We start from the raw sequence: 21588 nt of genomic DNA, 5'->3' as shown, positions 1-21588 counted from the left end.
TTCTTAAGCTCACTCTTTGTTACGAACTGTTTTCACTGTTGTTAAAAAATGGGAGATACGATAAGAAAGCAAAGCCCGAAGCGATGACCTGTCATGGATGGCAAGAAGCACTCACTTTGGGTCGGGCGGTCCGTCGCCCAGGGGCTTCATGGAAAGTTTGCACAGGCTGCGGAAAACGAGGAACGCGTCTTTCTGCAGGATGTGGCTGAAGGCCCCCTGGAACTGCTCCGAGCCCTCGCCGCCTTCCGTCTGGTCGTCCGGGGACAGAGCCACAGCTACGTGCAGGCAACGAAACAAAGCAGAATGCTAATTAAAACCCTTCAGGAATAATGATCATAATAATGATAAAAATAATGATAATGATAACAACAATGATAATAACAATAATATTCATAAACATAATAACAATGACAATAAGAAGAAGAAGAAGAATCATCATCATCATAACAATAACAATGATAATAATATCAATAACAATTGCGATAATAAAAATAATATAGTAATAATAATAACAATAACAATTATAAAAATAATAATAATAGTAATAATAATAACAATAACAATAATAATAATAAAAAATGATAAAGATAATGAAAATGATGATGATAACAATAATAATAATATATGACATTGATGTAGCACTTGACCATGATTACAGAACACAAGTTTACAAATACAAGAACAACACATAAAGAGAACATTGTGCTCTGACTTGAAATCTAGATATATCTTTTAAATTACAAAACAAAAACCCCCAAATTACATGAGCAAACTTTTGAAAGAATTAAAAGACTGACCTTCAAACCTACATAGTGCTCAGGAAAAGATAATACAGATAGACAGACAAGAATAAATGAAAGAAAGTTTTTTAAAAGTCAGTCCTATAATACAGATAGAAAGACAAGAATAAATGAAAGAAAGCAAAAAAAAAGTCAGTCCTATCACCCGCTAGATAACAATAAAATGACGTTTGAAATATACAAATTTGAACCAGATGTTCGTCAAGACAGATATCAAATGCACTCGGTTGTACTTGAGTCATGAATTTCGCGAGAGAACAAATGGGTGGTATGGCAATAAATAGGTCAGCCACTTGTAGGAGGAGAAGTCATTTCCAGCCCGGGTAACAGCTGATGGCTATAAAACAATTAAGACGCTTGAGTACTGGATATAATATTATATAGCACACAACATAGTCAGTTCTTTTCCAGAAGAGCCAGCAGCACGCGAAAGAAAAATGTAAAAAGTCGCAACTGTTTTAGTTTTAGTAAGAGTTTTACGGCACTTGCAACACAATAAGGTCATATAAGTGCTGAAGATTAGAGGTGTTACAAGAGAGTAACAAACATTAAAAAAAGAAAGAGGAAGGATCAGGACGAAAGATGTTTGACAGGAAAGAAGGAGCAAACCACACCAGAGCACCCGCCAACCACCCACAGTCGCAACTGTCTGAGAGAGCCACCTATGGTTGAGCAGAAAAGTCGTTGTCTTAGGCAGGGTGAACATCTTGGACAGTGTCATTATGATATTATGTGAAGCGTGCCGACAAAATGAGTCACTTCTCGGATTCAAGCCTTACGGAAATAGATACATCACGTTTATAGGTGAAGTTTTTACAATTTATAAGTATGAAATAATAAAAGGCACGGTATAGTTAAAGAATGTGGCATAAAAAAAAAAATCTACAAATTTGACCCTAGTGACAATTTTTGATTAACATCTCCATTTGTGGATTGCGAGACGTAACTCAATTAGTCAGCCCCCCTCATTTAAAGAAAACAACGCAAGGGGGGTTAGTGGGAAGCGGTCATTTGTACAGGTGATGATCTTAGACAGAGGGCATTAGAGCAAGTTAAAGTATACTCTGATGGATTTTGCCGTAAAGATTTCAATCTTCTCCCATTTTGAACATTTGTTCAGACCAAATGTAGATAAATATGTTCCACTCTGAAAAACGATCAAGTCATTAAATGTGAAGATAATAAAATAATACACACCACAGAGCACCTTTAGGGATTTCTATTCAGGGTAAAAAACAGATTTGTACTGAATGGGACGGTCGACAAAACAAGCAATCAATGTACTTTATGTCACTAGTGCTGATAAAAACAAAAAATATTCAGAAATGGAAAAGACAAGAGATCAAATGTTTAAATTACATTCAAATAAACCTCCACCCAAAAAAAAATTAATCAAAATTAAAATATCAAAATGCAGATTAAACATCAGAAGCAAAAAAAATAACCAACAAACAAACTTACAAATGAAAGGAAGCCTTCTCTACTCAAGATAGATTACAGGTACCTAAATATAGACAGCACCCTTCAAACAGGCAATGTCTCCTTTATCCTGACGTATATTCAAAACTCTTTGACATTGCTACCTTATTTTTTTAAAAACCTTCTTTCTCCAACAGCTGTTCTGACATATCGATTTGCATAAATTTCCCTGAGAGCATTCTTAAATCTTACGTCTTCAGTTCGGTAATGATTGGGGAAAGGGGGAGGGGGGAAAGTGAGGTACATAAAGCTATGCTTAGACTAGACAGTAAACTTAAAACCACAAATAAATGCTATATGTGTGTGTGTGTGTGTGTGTGTGTGTGTGTGTGAGTGTGTGTGTTATCCGAATTGTCTATTATTTTCATACTTGCTCTCTTTATCATGCTATTTACCAGCGGTAGCTAGCGAGGTCTACAACTTCATCGACTACTTTCATGTTAAAGGTCATCATCAGTACATGATGGACAAACTATTATAATTATCATTAATATTGTTATACATGCAAACAAGTAAGTGAAATTGAGAACAATTTCAAGTTGCATTTTTCAATAAGAAGCAAGAGGGGGTGGGGGGGAACATCAGCAAAGAAAAAATGTCACCCAGATCACCTTCTGTCGAATTGGTCATAGCAGGGGGAGGTTGAGGTGGCTGGCTGTCTGGTCGCTGGGCGGCAGCCTCTGGTTCCGGACTGCCCTCTGTCGATGCCGGTCGCTCCTCCTCACCATCCCCTATGTGAGAACAATCCCGAAGTGGCAAAGGAAATGGTAAATGAAAGAAGACAAAAAAAAAACAACCCAAAAGAAAAACCGCGACAGATTTTCTGAGAGCAAGCATCCCAAGCAGAGAAAAAAGTGGCAAACCATGAACGCCTATGTTCTGTTTCAAATCTGGCACTGGAAGAGGAAGACTTGAGGAGGAAGTTTAAAAAATCAGTTTTGTTCCCATTCCGACACAGAAAGAGTATGTCAGATGAGTTGAAAAAAGGCACTGTTCTGTAATCAGGTCGAAAACAACGTTCATTCCTATTTGGTAAACAAACCGAAATTAGAACATTCGAACGCCCCTCAGTCAGACAAACCAGATGCCCAAACTCAACAGTAGCCCCAAAAACAAAAGTTTGCACATGCTGGAAAACACCAAGTCTGAATCCACAGACAATTTTTTTTAAAAATGAAACAACAAAAAACAAACAAGCGGTCATCAAAGTAATACCACAAGATTGTAAACTGAAAGACCGATGACTAAACTACTTATTGTGATCCTACAGTCAGACATTTTTTCAAGAGCATGTCGTGCCTCAAGGTCCCACAAAACAGTCGAGAAATCAGTCTTACCAGTCAATCTCTACTAATGACACCCAAGGATTTCTACTGGCACAGGTGAATACAATGACAAAGTCCCATACTGCCCATACTGGCTTGGAAAAAGAACCAAAAAAAAAAAAGCACCACCAGACATCTTAATTATTAATAAAATTCCCAGAACCCATCCAGTCTTGCAGGATGCCAATTTTTACCCATGTCTCACACATATTTAGAAAAAGCTTCACAACGAACATATTTTTCCATTTCGCAGCAATGTTTTCAACTTCCTTTCCAATGCTTCAACAGATACTCAGTGCATGTTCAATACTACAAGCCAACCACTTAACACAGTAACTCCAGACGTCTATGTACAACAGGACAGATACAAAAACATTCTTCCAAGCCTGCAGCTTCAAGTAGTTCTCAAAGCACACCTACACAGCACTAAAATGGTCGGGGGAGAGGAAAAAATTTTTTCACTAACAAAAAAACACAAAAAAAAGAACAAAAAAACCCCACCAAGAGCAACATCCCATCATCTCTGTTATCTTTGAAAGAAAATTCAGTCATTTTCAAACTAACCTTTCATTCTCTCTTTTAAAAAGTCTGCCGAATAGGATTTAATGGAACTATTATAGCACCCATAAAATACACAATCAAAATGCAGTAACCAGTGCACCAATTGCAAAACTTACTTAAAACAGTGTAAAAATCAGTGGATAAGCATGCAAATTTGAAGAAAGTTCTCTCTCACAGCATTAATCCAGACCTAATTCAAATAGTCTCAAAACAGGATTAAAACAGAACCCCAATGTTTAAAATTTCTGGGCCAAAGTAAGTCAGATTGATTGTTTATTGAGTCTTGTTTGAGACTCAAGCCATGACATGGTCCTGTAGTATTTTTTTTGTCTTCAGTCAAAATTGTCCAAAACCAACCACCCATTGTCAAAGAAAAAAGTGAAGTGATTGTCTTAGACAGGTGGACATTTTTAAAAGTGTCAATATATCATTTCTTTTTAAAGCAAGGGAGAAGTGAGAAGTGGTAATTTATACAAGTGATTGTCTTGGACAGGTGTTCTTAGGCACAGGTTTAACTGTATTTTAAAACTAGATCTCCCTGTTCAATGTCATCAGTCATAAAACAATTATAGCCCATGTCATTTTTTTTTTCAGGTTTCTAGATATTGAGATATTAAAACTGCCTGTTCCCTGTTTCGAATCTTCAATACATCAGGTTTTTGTTTCGTGTATTGAAAATCCAACCATTGAAACATTTCCACTTTTGCAGGAGTAATAAAGATGACCTAAGCAAGCACTGCTTTTTAAAAATTTTTCTCAAAACAATTTATATTAGTCATTGTGTTATGACTGTCTGGATGTGAGCTTACTCATTCATATCTATTGCGTCATTCCTAGATACCATAGATTTTTTTTTAGCCACAAGCCTAAAGAAAAATAAAGAGAAGCAAAATTTGAAAAATTTGAAAAAAAGTTCCATGACATCATCCACAAAAGAAAATGAGCTCCTCAACCAGCAAGACAAGAAAGACAAACCATACATATGTTCCTCCCAACGCGCTCACCTTTAGAAACATTGTGCACAATATCGTAGAGGATGCTGGAAACAATGGCCTCAGAGGTCTCCGGAGCTGTGCCCTTGCCCTCAGACTCCGCCGAACTCTCTCTTTCGGCTGACCCGTTTCCCGAGTCGGGGCTACTTTTGTCCCCAGCTGAAACGGGACGCACAATAATGAGGTCTTTGGTATGTAGAACAAACTAGTGTTTTAATTATCAGCTCTGCTCGTTCCGCACAGCAGAGGCAAAAAGAAACAAGGGATGAATAGATAGATAGCATCTGTATAGCGCTAATTCCCGCTCTATGCGCTTCACAATCTATACTATTACCCAAGCAGACCTGAGAGCATTCTGAAACAACCTCAACTTCCTGGGAGGCATACAGAGCAAGCAGCCATTTATAGGCGTTAAAACACTAACATACTGACAAAATCTTTCGCTGTCTATGGGCGGGTACCTATTCCCACCAGGGTGAAGTGAGGAAAATTCGTGTAATGTGCCTTTCCAAAGGACACAACATCGGGCCCGCGGCTTGGACCCCCGAACCCGCAACCTTAGGATTACGAGTCCGGTAGCCTAACCACTAGGCCACGGACGCCACCAAAAAACATGTTGAAGCAAGGAGAGAAGCACCACATACATGCCGTCATCCTGACAGGGTTGGGAAAGAAAAATATACTATGGCAACACTGAAATAACAGGCACAAATGCTCACAACACGTAATCCATCAAAGATCAAGTTCTACCAACAAACCCAACCAGCCGAACAGTCTAAAAGACTAAACGGGCAAATACAACAAAAAATAATCGTTCACTTTCTCAGAGGTCCCCGCATGTTTCCTATTTCAACGGGTGATAACAAGACTTCTTTTCTACTAAATGGCACGTCCGTCTCTCTTGTATTCCATTTATTCACTCATCTAGGAACTGAGTGAAATGTCTTCCACTAACAATAACACTTACATAAATAATTACATTCCTAAAATACTTGATACACTGACCTCTGGATGGGTCATCAATGCCAGCCCCTTCTTCATCACCTGTCAGGGTCACCTCATCTCCGTCTCCTTCCTCGTTCTGCACAGAAACCCCTTCATCCACCGCTTTCTTCTGAAATAAAATAATATTGTGAAAATGACCCTATACTCCATATAAGCTTGGTACTCAAGCCTCCACAATTCATCAGATTTATTTCTACAACGTGGACACATACGACCTTTTCAAAAATCACAGACAGATCAAGAGGGACTGAGCCACAGTGAGTGGCAATAATTTTTTTAAGTCTGACATCTCGAAGAACATGCCTCCTATAGCCGAGTTCATATACACAAACCCCTGAAAACGGCTTTTCAGTTTCTAACAACCATGCAAAAAAATGTTATAATAGTTTGCTGGCAGTTTCACAAATCAAAATGCAATAAACACGCAGAAAAAAAATATAAAAAAACCCTTCCCTATCCAGTGACAAGGTGGGTCTTTCATCAAAAAATCATTTCAGTAAGCCAACTTGAGAAACTTTCCTTGAGTCCTTATCCCACCCATAATTTACGCTCATCTACCCTGTGTGCAAGATATTCAGGGCATCTGTGCCAATTCTCTTTTTGTAAAAGTGTAACTTTCTTTGTGCGTAAATTTTCATCTTTACGTATTTCACAAATTTTCACCTTTTGTCTATCTATCCTATTTCACCTTTCTCCAAATACTGTTCCTCGTTTTAAAAAAAAAAAGCAGTGGCAAAGACATTTTCAAAACATTCAGAGCACTTTTCATTTTCCACAGAAAAGTCACATGAGCTCCCCTGTGTGAATAACGCAAGCCACGGTACACTATACCTCTTGTCCGTTCTGCTCCCCTTCCGCCTTGGCCGACATCTTGCTCCCACTTCTGTCCCTTTGTTTCTCCTCCTGAGCCTACAGAGGAAGGAGACAGGATATTCTGCTTAGCAAACGTCCGGTGAAGTGAGGCAGAAAAAAACAAGGGATAAATAGATAGATAGCATCTATATAGCGCCAATCCCCGCTCAACAGCAAGCTCTATGCGCTTCACAATCTATACTATTATCCCAGCAGACCTGAGAGCATTCTGAAACAACCTCAACTTCCTGGGAAGCATACAGTGCAGGCAGCCATTTATAGGCGTTAAAACACTAACATACTGACAAGATCTTTCGCTGTCTATGGCCGGTCTCAGTCAGTTTAAGTGCATCTATATTCATGTAAACCAACACAGGGAGGCGGGAGGGGGCAAAATAATTTTAGCAAACACCCAATGCATAGTTTCAAAACAATTGGGGGTCTAAGACAGTTCAAGTGCATATTCATTCAAACAAAAAAAAACACCAAAAAAAACAAAATAATTGTTAAACAAAAAATATTTTTTTTAAAGAATCATAAAGCCTAAACGGCATCATTACAGACATCAGAACAAGTGGAGCTCCTGAAAATGAACAAATAGCAGGACCAAATAACTCACACAAAGTAAAGGCTAGACATACTAATATAAAGATCAGCAACAGGACCTTTAACAAAATCATGAGGCAAGATGCATAGTAGAAACCACTTGGAAATGAAGACACTCCAAAACAAAATAAAAACATTTTTTTAATGGTAACATTTCAACAGAGTCATATGTGAGGCAGCGTGGTGAAATCAAGCTCTCGTCAAAGGAATCAAAGTGAAGAAACATCCTTTTTTCCGCAGGTTTGTGAATTTTGATCAAATGTTTGTTTTTTGGCTCAACACCTTTCATGCCCTTTACAGAACTCATTTTTGTGTGGATTTTTCAGTAAAAACGTTGATTAAAGGCACAAAAAGGTAAATTTTAAGTTACCAAGAACTCTTAAGCTAAGGAAATAACTAATCTTTGGTGGCCATTTTCTCATTAATTTTACCTCTGAAAACAGGTGACCCCCATCTCCTTCTTTCGCAAATATCTAGACTTGTATTCAAGATAACTGGATATTTTTTCATCCAAATAAAGACAATTGAACAAGCTTTAAGATGATACCAATAACTCTACACATGCCCAAAAAGTTACGAGAGCCTGATTCCACCACGCCCTGACACATATTGTCATTAACATTAGATCATTGTAAAAAAAGCACTAAAGCAGTTTCTTCCCGAACAGTAAAAGAAAGGAAACACGTCTTGCTATTGTCTATATCCCAGGTAACTACAAGAACTTTCCTTTAGGTTTCGGTAAACCATCCTACATCGGCATCAGTAAAAAAAAAAAAAACTCCATTTCCCTTATTTATGTGCAAAACACCAAACATTACTTTCTTCTCACCAGCACTTCTCTGCTCTGAATTTCAAGGACAAGACCTCAGAATCATACAGACTTTTCTTTTTATCCCTTCCCCCATCCATGAAAATTTATTTGTTTATTTGTTTTTATAAGTTTTACAGCACTTGCAACACAAATATATCATACAAGTGCCAAAGATTAGAGGTGTCACAAGAGAGTAACATACCTGGAAAAGGAGGAGAGAAGGATTGCGCACTCATATGACCTTATGCAGTGGCGTGCCCCGTAAAACACTTACCAAACCAAAACAAAAAAGAGACAAGGATATTAAAAGTTTGATAGGAAAGAAGGAGCAAACCAAACCAAAGCGCCTGCCAACTTCCAATGAATTCAACCAGCATCATAAATAAAATAGGACCAAAAAAAAAAAAATGTATCATGTTGACACATCATGAAACATGCACTCTATTTATCCAAGTAAAGATATAAAGAGAAGAAAAACGTCTGCGCTATCACTCACTGCTTGCGCCTCCATGCGACTGAAGATGACATTGAGCATCTGCGTAAGGGTAGCGTTGGCAGTGGTGCGGTTCACAAGGTTGCGACTGGCCAGGTAGATATTGTAGCAAGTCCGCACTGTCTGAAGCACGGTGCCTTCGTGAATCTCGCATGTCGTTGAGGTGACCACAGTCAGCAAAGCCTGAAAAGGCATACAAGGCACATGACCGAAAAAGCCAGCAACATTTAAAAAATCAAGCCTCTTTACATTCCACTCAAGACAACACTGACCACAAAAGAAATTCACATGTGTCAGACAAGCACCCTTATTCAATATTCTAAAATTATCATTCTAGATCAAACAACATAACAATCCAGTCTGACCAAACATTTTTTTTTTTTTTTGGAATTAAATCAGTTGAATATGCAGTAATTTACTATTAAAGAAGATCAAGTTATATCAAACCAGCTCACGTATAGAAGAAAAACATTTTTTTAGCTTCTTTTATTTGTTAATCAATCCACATGGCTATAAAAGTGTGCAAAGTTCAATCTGACCCAGATCTGTCAACTGTGATTACCTTGATAACTTGCAGCTGAACCCCTTCGTCAGTTTGTGGCCCATTAAAACAGCCACATATCGTCTCCACTATACGATCAATCAGACGCTTCCCCGGGGTCGTTGAATCAGGTGTGTTGCCCGTAAGGTGGCCATAAGCTATCAGTTTCTGGGATTTTAAAAACAAAAAACAACAAGAGTTTTGAATAGTGGTAAAACTTGACACTTGCATCCTTTTACATCAGGAAAACTTGCAAATTAGAGGGATGTCTGACAAGGAAGCACAATGAATTATAGCAACCTCGGTAGAAAGATATGTCCAACTCGGAAAAGAAACTGGAAACATTCTGTCAAAGTAAAAAAAGCTAAACATCAATGTTATGAATCAGGCTGTGCTGTAGGGTGAAGGGTAATTCTTCACCTCCAAATAGCAAAAAAACAACAACAAACAAACAAACAAAAAAACATGAGCTTTGTATTTAAGCATTTATAATGCATGTGTGTGAGTGGGAGCGCCTGTGGGTTAGCTGAATACTGAAAAGTGTGGACAGTGTTTAAAAAGGAAGATAAAAAGGTAAAGCAGTCTTTTTGAAACCTGGTACCAGTACCGGAACCAACAACAACTAAAAAAAAGGAAAATCAAATTGGTGCTTAAAAAACGAAGACAAAAATGTAGGCAGAGGCTAATATCACTACTACACTCGGTCACTCTCCTTAAAGCAGACACTTCACTATGGACATCACTGAAACCACATCAAATGATCATAAAGGTAACTCATGAATAAGTGTGAACCGCCAGTACCATTAGCTTGCAACTACAACTACAAATGACCATAAAGTAGGCCTACATTCACAGTCTAAGTATTATGTATACACGATTACATGAACAGTAGCCTGGAAAAAAAAAACAGCCAGAGGGCACATAGCTTGCAACCAAGATCAGGCCAGAGAAAATTTCTTTCAGCAATTTGGGGAGGTTTGAAAATGTAACAATGTCTCCAAATTGTGCAAGAGGATACAGGGAGACTGTGTTCTTCAAGCCTGCGCTCACATCCAAGAGGGTCGCTGTTGTTAGTGATCCAGTAGCATCTAAGCGTTAACTCTTCTGCACGATGCCATTCTGTAATAGCTGCATGTCTGTTCTAATTGTTGTCTTGGGTTGTAGAGGCACTTAGATATGTGGGGTAACTTGGGAAGAAAACATCCCCTCAAATCGGTTAGTCTTCTACAGAAGAACAGATGACGTCCCACTGTCTCTGAGGGGTAGTCACATAGTGGGCAGGCAGCAGACTGCTTTACTCCAATTAGGTTGAGATGTTGATTGAGGGGCACATGTTGTTTTAAGTTGTAAGATTATGGATTGACCTCCCCTCCTCAACTCATTGTCATTAATCGGATCTTTGACCAGTGGTTTATTCATGTGGCCATACATCATCCTTTCTGTCATACATGTGGCCCATGCGTTCATCCAGTCTTCCTTGAGCCTTGAGGTTTGACTTAATCATTTGGCAGCAGGATCCAAGAGGGTACGGTTAAGGCCGACACCCAAAAATTAAAGGGTTCTTTTATCACACACGTGTACACGTAACACAACATTTACATATCAAAAGTCTTAAGGGAGTGGGGAGCTCACATTAAGTTCTAAATCACAAACAAAACAGTCCTTTGCACCCACCTGTAAACAGTCTAAAGCAATGTTAACGATGCGCGGACATTTCGACTGGCACGCAAGCTCAAAGGGCAGGAAGTATTTATCTGCCTCAACAAAACCAGCTTGTTTTGGGATGGGCAAAGCCGAAGAAGACTCTGCAGGGTTATTTGAACTGTAATAAAAAAAAATTTTTAAAGAAAAAAAGAAAGGTGAACTAATCAAACACTTCCTCATAACTCTACATTACATCAATATCTAATATCTAAGAGACTTGATTACCATAATAAACTATGTAAAAATTAAAAAGACCACCCAAAAAAAAAATCGGTTTAAAATACAAGGCTGAAGAAAAAAAATTATATATTATATGAAAACAAAACAACAAACAGGAGATTCATTTTAAAAAATCAATAAACTTCAATTTTATTCGTAACAATCACAATATATAATTCTTATTCTGGGCCAAATCTTCCTAAAGCGTATAAAATCGTTTACAAACCTCTTAGCCAAGTTCAAACAAATAGAATTTAAAGTCAATAATTCGCCTTGCTGCTTATCTGTTTTTGTCATCACTGTTACATGGACAAGAAATACAGTGGTTGCCAAACCAATAGACCCATATCTCCAAAACCCTATCTCCTTGCTCTGATACACTAGGAATATGAGCACTAAATGTCAATCTGTGACCAACAGAAAAGGGAGTCAAATTGGTAACACAATATTTTTGGCACCACTGAGTCACAAGGGAGTCTCACGTTTTGGCAATTGCTCAGGTGTATGTCAAGTGGAGGTTATGATCAGGAAATGCTTTTATAAGATGTGCTTACAATATGTTGTAATGACATTATATTACATGCATCATGGACTACACAAAAAAAATCATTCTCAATACTTCATTACAGGACCATTTTATTTTCAACCTAGTGAACTTGTCCCAACATGAAAATCACTAGTTGGAGAGCATTTTCTAAGTCTTGAAGTTGAACTTTATTTTATTAAGTATTCTTAAAAAGCTTCCTTGTCGCGGGTATGTCACTGCCCAGTGTATTCATCACCTGCCAAACCCATCCTATTTCCTATGAAAATAAATGCTCTCAAAATAAAAAATAGACCTCACAGTTCAATTCAGTGACCGACACATAAACCGGACGACACATTACCTAATGGGAGGTAGGCGGAAAAATAAAACAATCAAATTTGATATAAAAAATCACAAAATACTGAAAGAAAGACAAGAAGCCTAAAAAAAACGGCTCATCTGTAATTATTCTGAGATCAACTAATAAAGTACCTTGTTTTCTGTTCATTTTTCAGCTCATCTGAGGAGACATAGAGGAGAATGATCAAAAGAACATTGAAGAAAATACAAGGGGAGTCAAAATGCTTAGAACAGTCTCACAATGCCTTATAATTTTACTTGTAACCTCTTTTTTATTCCAATTTGGCAAGACTCTGATTATTATTTTCAACTATTTTCTAAACTTTTACCTTATATGAAAGATCTTTATATAAAAACAATAGGCCTATATGATGAAATGTGCACAAAAGATTTTTCATCAATATCAAAATCAAAAGGAGGGTATCACCAGTCCAACAATCTCTAATGAAAAGTAATTTTAAATTTAAAATGATAGGTAATCCAACAAAATTATCATTTCAAATTGTTATTATTTCAAATTGTAACACATTTTATTATTTTGACGAGCGTCTGATTTTACCACACAATGCCTATTATAATGTCACAAGAAAGTGTAAAAACCCGAGACCTACTAACTTGTCATTGTAGAAGATTCAAGAGCCGATTTCCTCTTGAAGTGTATTCACATGACTCTCACTACAGACTATGTACAGTGAGGGGGCTCTTACAATTGTGGCCTTGAGGTTAAAGTGTTCGCTTCTCATTCAATAGGTTTCAGGTTCGAATCCGGAGGACGGAAATTTTTCTTCTCTAAATTGTCTCCTTTCATGATCTCCTTTCTGGCTCTCTTACGATGTTCTGTCATCTGCTTTCGCCTCCATTTTCTGCCCAGTACCCCCTCATCTTCTTTACTCCTGATCTTATGGTAGGAAAGATCTAGACTACACCTCTAGCCTTCTCGGACAAGGGCGAAAAATCTCGGACGTCCCGTGTGCAAGTTGCACACACGTTAATTTAAAGATCCCTTGGTGGTCCAAAATCAATATAGAGTAGGCTTCTGCCACCACCAAGGCAAAATTCAAAATATCCTATCAACTGAAAATGTTTAACTTTAACATGCCCCACACGCTCATATGACATTATAATGCAGTTGCAAGTGCCGTAAAAAACACTTACTTTGAAACAAAAGACTTGTTTCAAATCTTAGTCAGGCTCAGGGCTCAGTAGCCTACACTGAGCAGGCAAAACATTTTCCGTCTTAGACCAGATTATGATGGAGACTATTTAGCAGACAGACTCTGGCATGGATCCTGAAGAGGGGGGGAGAGCAGAGATGGACAGGTTCCGACAGCAGTGACCCCAACAGTTGCCAACACAGTGGACAAGTAAGACAAGTTAGACAAGTTTAAAAGGTAAAAACCATCAGGGAAGGAATTTCTCTTTCAAGTCTTTACATGAAAACATGTTAGAGAGGCGGGTCTCTGTTTTACTGATTTATCAGCGATTTTTTAGGAATGCATCAAGCCAAGGCTCAAGGGGGGAGTTTGACTGGTTCAAAAGCAGCAGTTGCAGAGCGATTTTTAGGCTTGGCTGTCTTCTGCTACTGACCCTCTCTGACCGAGTCTCACAAGTGTCAAGTACCCGGCCTTGTGGATTGTTACCCCCTCCCCGACTGAAATTGATCAATACAATGGGGACTACTAATCTGTATGAGTACTTTTGTTTGTTTTATGCAAGGTGCTAACGTTAAGAATCACCAGATAACGATATCAACAAACAAAACATCCACCTACCGAGTGCAACTTCACAGGCTTTCTTCAGTTGCGAGTGATGTGCTTTCTTGATTTCCTTATCTGACAATATTTTTTCCAAAGCCCTTGTAAGGAACATGTTTATCCTTACGGTGTGCGGTGAGGCACCGCAATGAATTAACTTCCAAAGTTCTATGCACAAGAGTTTACTAGCGAATCAAGTCATTGAACACAGTCATTGACTATTGACGGTAACATAGGCCGTGTCAGAAAAAACAAGTATCCGGATCCGCCATGCTGGCGTCACGTGACTATATTCGTACTAGAATTATTTAGTAATTATTATAAATTAGTAATACAAAGTATTTTCAATATTTATCACCTTTTATGAAACAAAAATGTATGAATTCTGTCAAAATAGGGCAATATTTCTGTATTTGTATTTTATTTTCACGGCTGCTTGGTACAAAATGATGAAACTAAAATTCTACGACGGCAGCCATTGTTTATGACCATCATAACTAAACTTCCGGTTTCATTTTTCATTTATCTAAACACACGTTCTCTGCATGGCATGCTTGTATTTCATTAATAAGATCGAATGCTCTTTGACAACGTTAGGTTGGAAAAGTCAAAAGTGAAACGTATAAGTGAGGCGAACTGTTAAGAGTTTTGAGCTATTGTTATCACTATGGAACAGGAAGATGATAGGCTCACTGTTCCTGAGGGTTGGAAAGACGAGCCTTTCACACGTGAGGATAACCCTCGAGGTTTATTGACAGGTGAGAAGACCAGAAGAAGAGGCTCTATTTAACTGAATAAAAAGTACTCTGAACTGAGTACTTAGTCGAGTGTTTAGTATGACATGTCACAAATATCTAGATCTACATGTCTTTATCCCCATCTCAGTCGGAAGGACAAGATCAAGAAGCTGAGAGTGTGTTCTCACGATTTTAAAAAAAAATAGAAAAACAAGCACACACAATCTACGCACTCACACACCCACACACACACTCACACACACATACAAATACTTATTACACACACACAAACGCACTCTGCATACGCTTGTGGCCTTCCACGCACACACACTCTCACCAAACTAACAGACAAAAAAGGGGAGGACTTCCGTAACGAGTGACCACTATGAGACAGAGCAGAATTGAGGGCTTGGGGTAGGGTTAGGATTAGGTCTAGGCCTCTTCTTTAACTTTATTGTGTTTGATGGGGTGGTCGCTCGTTACGGAAGTCCTTCCCAAAAAAGATACTCCTCAGCTCTTTTCTTGTTGCTGTTGTATGCTGCTGATGTTATGTTGTAATATTTGTTGCCTCTATATTTGGGCTGTCCATAATGTGTACAGATACGGTCAACTCTAGATTCTACTACAGAAAGTCTTTTTGGATTTTTGCCAAGTGCTCTTAAAAGTTCACTTTCTCAACTGTTTCAGATGATTTCTTTCTTCTTTAACTCATTCGCTACGCCGAGCCGTGGGGGGGCGGCGCGGCTAAAGCTAAAGTGCCGTCAGTATGCTAAGCCGCCCCTGGCAGCTCGAGACCGACGTTCAATTTTAGCTTGGTTTCTATTCCAATCCATATATCCATGTTAAAATAAAGGTCATAATATAAAGTTGACTTCCGGGTCAAGCGTTTCCACCAAAAATCGGAAGTTTTGATTCAGTTTTGAAACACAATTTCGAAGTTTATGCAACATTGTTTTATTGCAAAGCCCAAATTATAGCCCAGACACTCAGTCTTAGTACTTTACACAACAAAATGTATCATTATTTTGCTCACTAAAGAAGTGTAGGACTCTTTATAATATTGATACTACTGGACTCAAATTGCCAGTGCACTGTAATTGAGAAATCAATACTTTTTATGCTGGATCTAAATATAGGCCTATATTTATGAAAGTGGCTATTCTCACCCGCCCGGAAGTTCTCGCAAGATCAACTCCTCCCCTCTTCTCTCTCTCTCCGTCTCTTTCTGAATACTGTCTATCGGTGTGGACGATCAAATTGACCAAAACAAAGTTTAAAAATGATGTTAAAACACAAAAGTAAATAAATTTGGTTGTCTACAAAGATGCTACGGCTATTTAACTTTTCGAATCGAGCCGAACTACGCAGGTCGCCATTTTGTTTTGCCCGGAAATTCTCGCGCTACTCCTCTCTCTCTTTCTCTCTCTCCACTGCCCACAGACAAAATTGTACGCTTTTAGTAGGCTACAATTGTAATGGAACGTTTGTTCACGGCACAGAATTCTACAATTTTTCTGTTATCACAGTGTAGAATTCTGTGGTTTAGGGTGAACGCGCACCGGGTGAGAATAGCCACAAGACTCGCCTGCACTATTCTCACTCCGGGTGAGAATAGAGGTGGCCGATATAAATAGTCAAAATTTTTTTTTTCTCCCCAAAATCACAACTTTTCCTCTCTAAACTTTCTGAGCAGTGACCCGTTAAATGTTCATGCTTTTACCATCCTTGTCCTGAAACCAGAATGGGCCGACTACGTCCATGTAGCTAAATGCTTTAGAACTCACTTGTAAAGTTTGCGTTTTACCCAGTTTTGACTGAAATTGTTAAAACTTGATGTTTCTCAAACACATTGATTGATTGTCTTCATATTCACTCTAAGGTATCGAAAAAGTGTCGTCACGCCCCACCCCGCCCCTGCGCTTATTAATTTTCTTCTTTTTTTTTTTGCGCTATACAACTAACTACATCATGTATAGACAGTTGCATTCTCGAGTACAAAAGGCAGACCTGCCACTCATCCCGATTTAATCGGGATATCCCGATTTTTTGCCCCAAATCTCAAGCATCCCGATTTTCCCGATTTCGATCGCCGGTATCCTGATTTTTCGTGGTTGCGTCTGTTGCGTTCGATTCTTAGAAAAAAAAAAAGTTCTGCAATCTCTTTTGCTTGGAAGCACCGATTGGACTTTTTATCTGCAGGAACTTGGAACGCTATTTTCTAAAGCATCTATGCCGAATCTAGGTCTAGTAGATGGCTAACGTACGTTATTTAAACTAAAATCGACCTAATTTCAAATGCTCACTCGCATCACATGACATGACCTCGTACGTGTGGTGAGTAGCGCGTGTGTCGGGGACCGTCGGTTGTCGGGGTCAACAAAGTTCATTCACACCGGTCGCGTTGGTCGAGGTGTTTTTCGGGACTTAACCAGTTTGGACGGCCGGGGGCAGGGGGTGGGGGTATTGTTTTGACACTTGGGTTTAAAGTGCGTGCCGTGATACATCATGTACTAATTAAGGGGAAAGGAATAAGAAAAAAAATGAACAACCTTGGCGCGATCTTTTTTTCGATGTGATGGAAGTCAAACGTTGTTAAAACGCGGGCGTTTTGCGTGGATGATTAGAGTTACGTGTCAGCTATTTTCAAGACTACGAGTGTTTCAGCATCACTGCGACCTTCGCTCCCCCAGTCTATCCAACTTCGACTCGAGTACATATATGCTGTCAAAGTTTTGCCTTGCATATTTGCCTCTTAAAAGGGAACCAGGACACACACCCCCCCCTCCCCACCTTCCCCAGTGCCCTTTATGACTGATTTGCCGTTGATCCCGATTTTTTTCACCAGATCCTGATTTTTTAACTCAGAAATCCTGATTTTTAGATTTCATAGAGTGGCAGGTCTGAAAAGGGCACTTCCCATCTTTACCCTAACTGTTCTTTCATTAAATTGGGGGGGGGGGGTTGCTTCAAGAGACCTCTAAGTCTAAGTTCGATTCCTGTGTTTAGAGAATTTTTACTGGATCAATCTTTCTGCTATGATGTTGTATCCCTCTCAGTCAGATCAAGTTGGCTCTGACAGTAGTGACAGGCAGGGTCGAAGCTCGCCTTCTAAATGATCTAAATTGTGTTGCTCGAGGGGAGTGTAAAACACACCTGATGTTCCATTTAAAATATTTTCAAAAATTTTAGTAAAATCTCTTGGGGAAAATGTTTCTGCTTACTGCTACCACTACCATTACTTGTCAGATTCTAATTCTTATTTTACCATTTGATGCATGTTTAAATCACTGTTTTTCTTGTTTTCTTCTTAACTAGAATGTGTTTGATTCCCTTGCTTTTGAAGAAAGTATGACACTATGTTTCCAATGTCATTTTGAAGTAAGACTTGTACTTAAATTATGATTGTCTTTTAAGGGCTGTTGTGGTCTAGGGGTACGGTGTTTGCCTCTCATTCAATAAGTCCCGGGTTCAAAAGCTGAAATGTTCTCCTTTCACTTCCTCTCTAGCTTCTCCTATCAAGTTCTTTCATCTGCGCTTTCATCTCCACTTCCTCCCCCCCCCCCCCCCCCCCCCCCCCCCCAGTCAGTAAAACACTTACATCAAAACAAAAAACAAATGTCTTTGAAATGTGTGCGCTTATCTCACACTTTTTCTTTTTTTGTTCCTTTTTTTATTTCAGAAAGTTCATTCTCTGTGCTGTTTCCAAAGTACAGAGAGAGTTACCTGTCCAAGACGTGGCAGCAGGTGAAAAGCACTCTCAGCGAACATGGCGTGGAGGCGGAAATGGACCTCATCAAGGGCAGTCTCTCCGTCCGCACCACCCGGAAAACGTTTGATCCGTACATCATCATCAAAGCCAGAGACTTGATAAATTTGCTGGCTCGCAGTGTGGATCTAGAGCAAGCGAAGCGAGTTCTTGAGGACGACGTTGCTTGTGACATTATCAAAATTGGCTCCATGGTGTCGAAGAAAGAGCGCTTTATTAAACGCCGGAAGAGGTTAATTGGGCCCGGCGGGACCACACTGAAGGCTATGGAGTGTCTGACCGACTGCTATGTTGCGGTTCAGGGGAACACCGTGGCTGCGCTCGGTCCCCACCGCGGACTGAAGGAAGTTAGGAAAATCGTGGAAGACTGCATGAACAATATCCACCCGTTTTTCACTATCCGCACGATTATGGAGAAGCACGATCTTGCCAAAAACCCAGACATGAAAAACCAGAACTGGGCTCCGTATCTCCCGCAGTATAAGAGCAAGAACATAAGTAAACGTAAACAGCCGCTGAAGAAAAAGACAAAGAAGACATACACACCATTCCCACCCCCACAGCCAGAGTCGAAGGTGGATAAGGAATTGGCTACCGGGGAGTATTTCCTGAAGGAGGAGGAGCGTCAGCAGAGAAAGACGGAGCTAAAGAAGCAGAAGCAGAAACAGGCGAAACAAGATCGGCAACAGAAGAGGGACAAGTCGTTCATTGCTCCCGAGGAGGCAAAGGAACCCCCAAAGAAAAAGTCAAAGGGGGATGGGGATTCGAAAGTAGATTTGAAAAAACTGAAGCAGAAATTTAGCAAAATCTCCAAAAAGAAAACATAGAGGAAAGTGTCTTTTGTGGATTTGTTGATGTTGGCTCTTCAAAAATTTGTTCAAAATTCCTTGACATGACCAATTTTTCTGTTATTTATATCAGTTAAGGTCTACGTTTCAGTCAAAGACTATCGTTCATTGTGTACACAATGTGAGGTTTATCAATCATTGTTGTTGAAGTTTGATGACTGGTGTTGTTTTACATTACAAGGGACTACACAGCAGGTCTGGAGGTAAAGTGCCCAGTCACTGCAAATCATACACATGGTCATGTATAATTATAAACATCAGAAAGCGTCCTAGTTTGTTTTTTTAAAAGCCCCCCCCCAAAAAAAAATGTTTTTTTTAAACATACATTTTGTACTAGTTGTTTAGAACTGGTGTGTAATTAAAGCTGCACTTGATTGTTGCAAGGTCTACAAGTATCAAAAGTTGAGATCGATGCCCTTTCCTGGGAAACCTGACATATTCTACAACTCGAAATTTCAAGTAGCGGCATGCTTTGGGTATAGGATGATTTGATTTTTTTTAGTGAAAAACATTTTTTGGTGCGTCTTTCTGCTGGGCAGTGTAAAGATAGGCTGTTGTAATTAACTCTCATTCTAGTCTGCAGAATGTATTGTTAGCCCAGAGGCATGCAAAAGAATATACACTTGAATTCATGCTTAGGAGCATGTATTAGAACAAGTTAAAAGCATGCATGATGTTTCATATTTATAAGGTCCATGAAATATTTACTGGTTTAGATATTATTGTTACGACTGTCATTGATAGTATAGTGTCTTATGTTCCTCTTCTTTCTGCTGGTGATTACTTGTCTTGGGTGAGGTGGTAGTGTTTTGTTTGCTGTAAATATATGATATTAAAATTTTGATGAAAACTTTTTTAAGGATTTTGTTTGCTGCTGAGGATACATCCTTTGTACTGTGTTCTCATTATCATTAAGTCAAGTGAACCAGCATCTGTGGTGTAGCCGTACGTAGCAGTTAGTTAGTTAGGCGCTTTGCTTTTGCATATATATAGAGAGATAACTCGAGTTCAAGTCCTGTGTAGGGAGAAAAAAAATGTCTTTCTGCTGGAATATTGTATGTTATCCGTCTCAGCTTGGGTTGGCCATGGCTGGCAGAGTCAAAGCATCCCGTCTCCTCAGTGATCTTAATTGTGTCAATGAGGATGTAACACCAGCGTGACATGTTGGGGGGTTTTTTTGTTTTTTGGGGGGGTTGTTTTTTGTTGGGTTTTTTTTAATTTAAGTAGAGTGGCGTCCTCGAATCAAGTCAGATTTTTTTAGTGATGGATCCCTTGAAAAGAATGTTTGTGTTTTGTATTGTAACTGTTCTCCCCTTACTCATTAAAAGAGACTGACCCTCAGGCATCTGTGGTGTAGTGATTACTCTTTTGGCCTTTGGAGGCATAAGATGTGAGTTCGCTTCCAGTTTTGGGAAGTTCATTTTCAAGTATCTCTATCTTCTTTTAGGAGGGGGCAGTGCTGCATCCGATTTAGATTTGTTGACCCTGACTGGGTAATGCCAAATCAGACAGTCTCCATTCTAAATTTCCATTTTGTGTGGATTGGACTATAGAATGTGTCTTGTCAACCACAAGGCTCTCGATTTAAGTCTATGAAGACCTTTCTGGCATTTATGCTAATACAAGTTGCTACAATATACAGCGGAATGATCCCTGTTTAATTTCCTGTTGTTTTATTCCTCTCACGTTACTTAAGCAAGTTCTGCGAATTCCACCCCATAGCGTACTGTAGTTTGAGTAGAGTAGACATGCGTAGTCTAGCACGCGTAGCAAAATCAGTGGGACACTGAAACTCTTTTGCCTTGTACCTGTAGAGTAAATGTTTGACATACGACGAGGAATATATATAAAATAAGAAATAATTTAGGAACATGTTAATCTGTTTGCTGTGTGCCTCTTTCGCTATGTGCGAGCTAGACTTTTGAAAAGGCTCCTTTACTTAATGATTACAATTTACAGTGGAGTCTGCTTAACCCCAACAAGGTGAAAAATCTAAAAAGAGCGCGAAAGAAAAGAAAATCACAATTTATTTTCTTCTTTTTGAGCAGCCTCTCTAGGCCAAAAAACTCAGCTAAACTTTAGAAATTTTGGTGGTCCCACGGATTTTGGTTTAAATTTAAGTGGACTCGACTGTATTCGTAAAGAGCAGTCTAAGAAAGACAACAAAATATTTGTAATGGTTGTTCTGTACCGTAATAGAAGTCCCTCG

At 39.0% G+C, this 21588-nt stretch overlaps 2 protein-coding genes across 3 annotated transcripts in view; one reads left to right on the top strand and one right to left on the bottom strand.

Annotated features, from left to right (window-relative positions):
• Positions 1 to 14313, bottom strand: part of LOC101853778 (brefeldin A-inhibited guanine nucleotide-exchange protein 1) — a 45136-nt gene extending 30823 nt beyond the window's left edge. Inside the window, exons 1-10 of one of the 2 annotated variants that reach the window (XM_005095772.3) lie at positions 14047 to 14313; positions 12407 to 12434; positions 11140 to 11287; positions 9487 to 9633; positions 8928 to 9107; positions 6994 to 7071; positions 6163 to 6271; positions 5170 to 5316; positions 2891 to 3010; positions 116 to 275 (exon numbers count right to left, since the gene is read on the bottom strand). In XM_005095772.3, the coding sequence (XP_005095829.1) occupies positions 116 to 275; positions 2891 to 3010; positions 5170 to 5316; positions 6163 to 6271; positions 6994 to 7071; positions 8928 to 9107; positions 9487 to 9633; positions 11140 to 11287; positions 12407 to 12434; positions 14047 to 14143 (1214 nt within the window). In that variant the 5' untranslated portion in view covers positions 14144 to 14313. The remainder of the gene's footprint in view (positions 1 to 115; positions 276 to 2890; positions 3011 to 5169; positions 5317 to 6162; positions 6272 to 6993; positions 7072 to 8927; positions 9108 to 9486; positions 9634 to 11139; positions 11288 to 12406; positions 12435 to 14046) is intronic. The other variant, XM_005095773.3, reaches the window with a different exon arrangement.
• Positions 14314 to 14427: 114 nt separating this feature from the next.
• On the top strand, positions 14428 to 20233 carry LOC101853544 (KRR1 small subunit processome component homolog). The gene is made up of 2 exons (XM_005095771.3): positions 14428 to 14786; positions 18445 to 20233. The coding sequence occupies exons 1-2, from the start codon at positions 14696 to 14698 to the stop codon at positions 19356 to 19358; spliced, it is 1005 nt and encodes a 334-aa protein (XP_005095828.1). The 5' UTR covers positions 14428 to 14695; the 3' UTR covers positions 19359 to 20233.
• The last annotated feature ends 1355 nt before the right edge of the window (positions 20234 to 21588 follow it).

The sequence above is a fragment of the Aplysia californica genome, unplaced genomic scaffold (genome assembly GCF_000002075.1).
Source record: "Aplysia californica isolate F4 #8 unplaced genomic scaffold, AplCal3.0 scaffold00113, whole genome shotgun sequence".
Lineage (NCBI taxonomy): Eukaryota > Metazoa > Mollusca > Gastropoda > Aplysiida > Aplysiidae > Aplysia > Aplysia californica.
The sequence above is the reverse complement of the archived record's forward strand: the minus strand, read 5'-3'. Positions and strand labels throughout refer to the sequence as shown.

Excerpts from the sequence above, each read along its gene's own strand:
- LOC101853544 (XM_005095771.3), top strand. The coding sequence starts at position 14,696 with ATGGAACAGGAAGATGATAGGCTCACTGTTCCTGAGGGTTGGAAAGAC. Across the intron at positions 14,787-18,444 it reads CCCTCGAGGTTTATTGACAG|AAAGTTCATTCTCTGTGCTG; the intron begins GTGAGAAGACCA and ends TTTTTATTTCAG.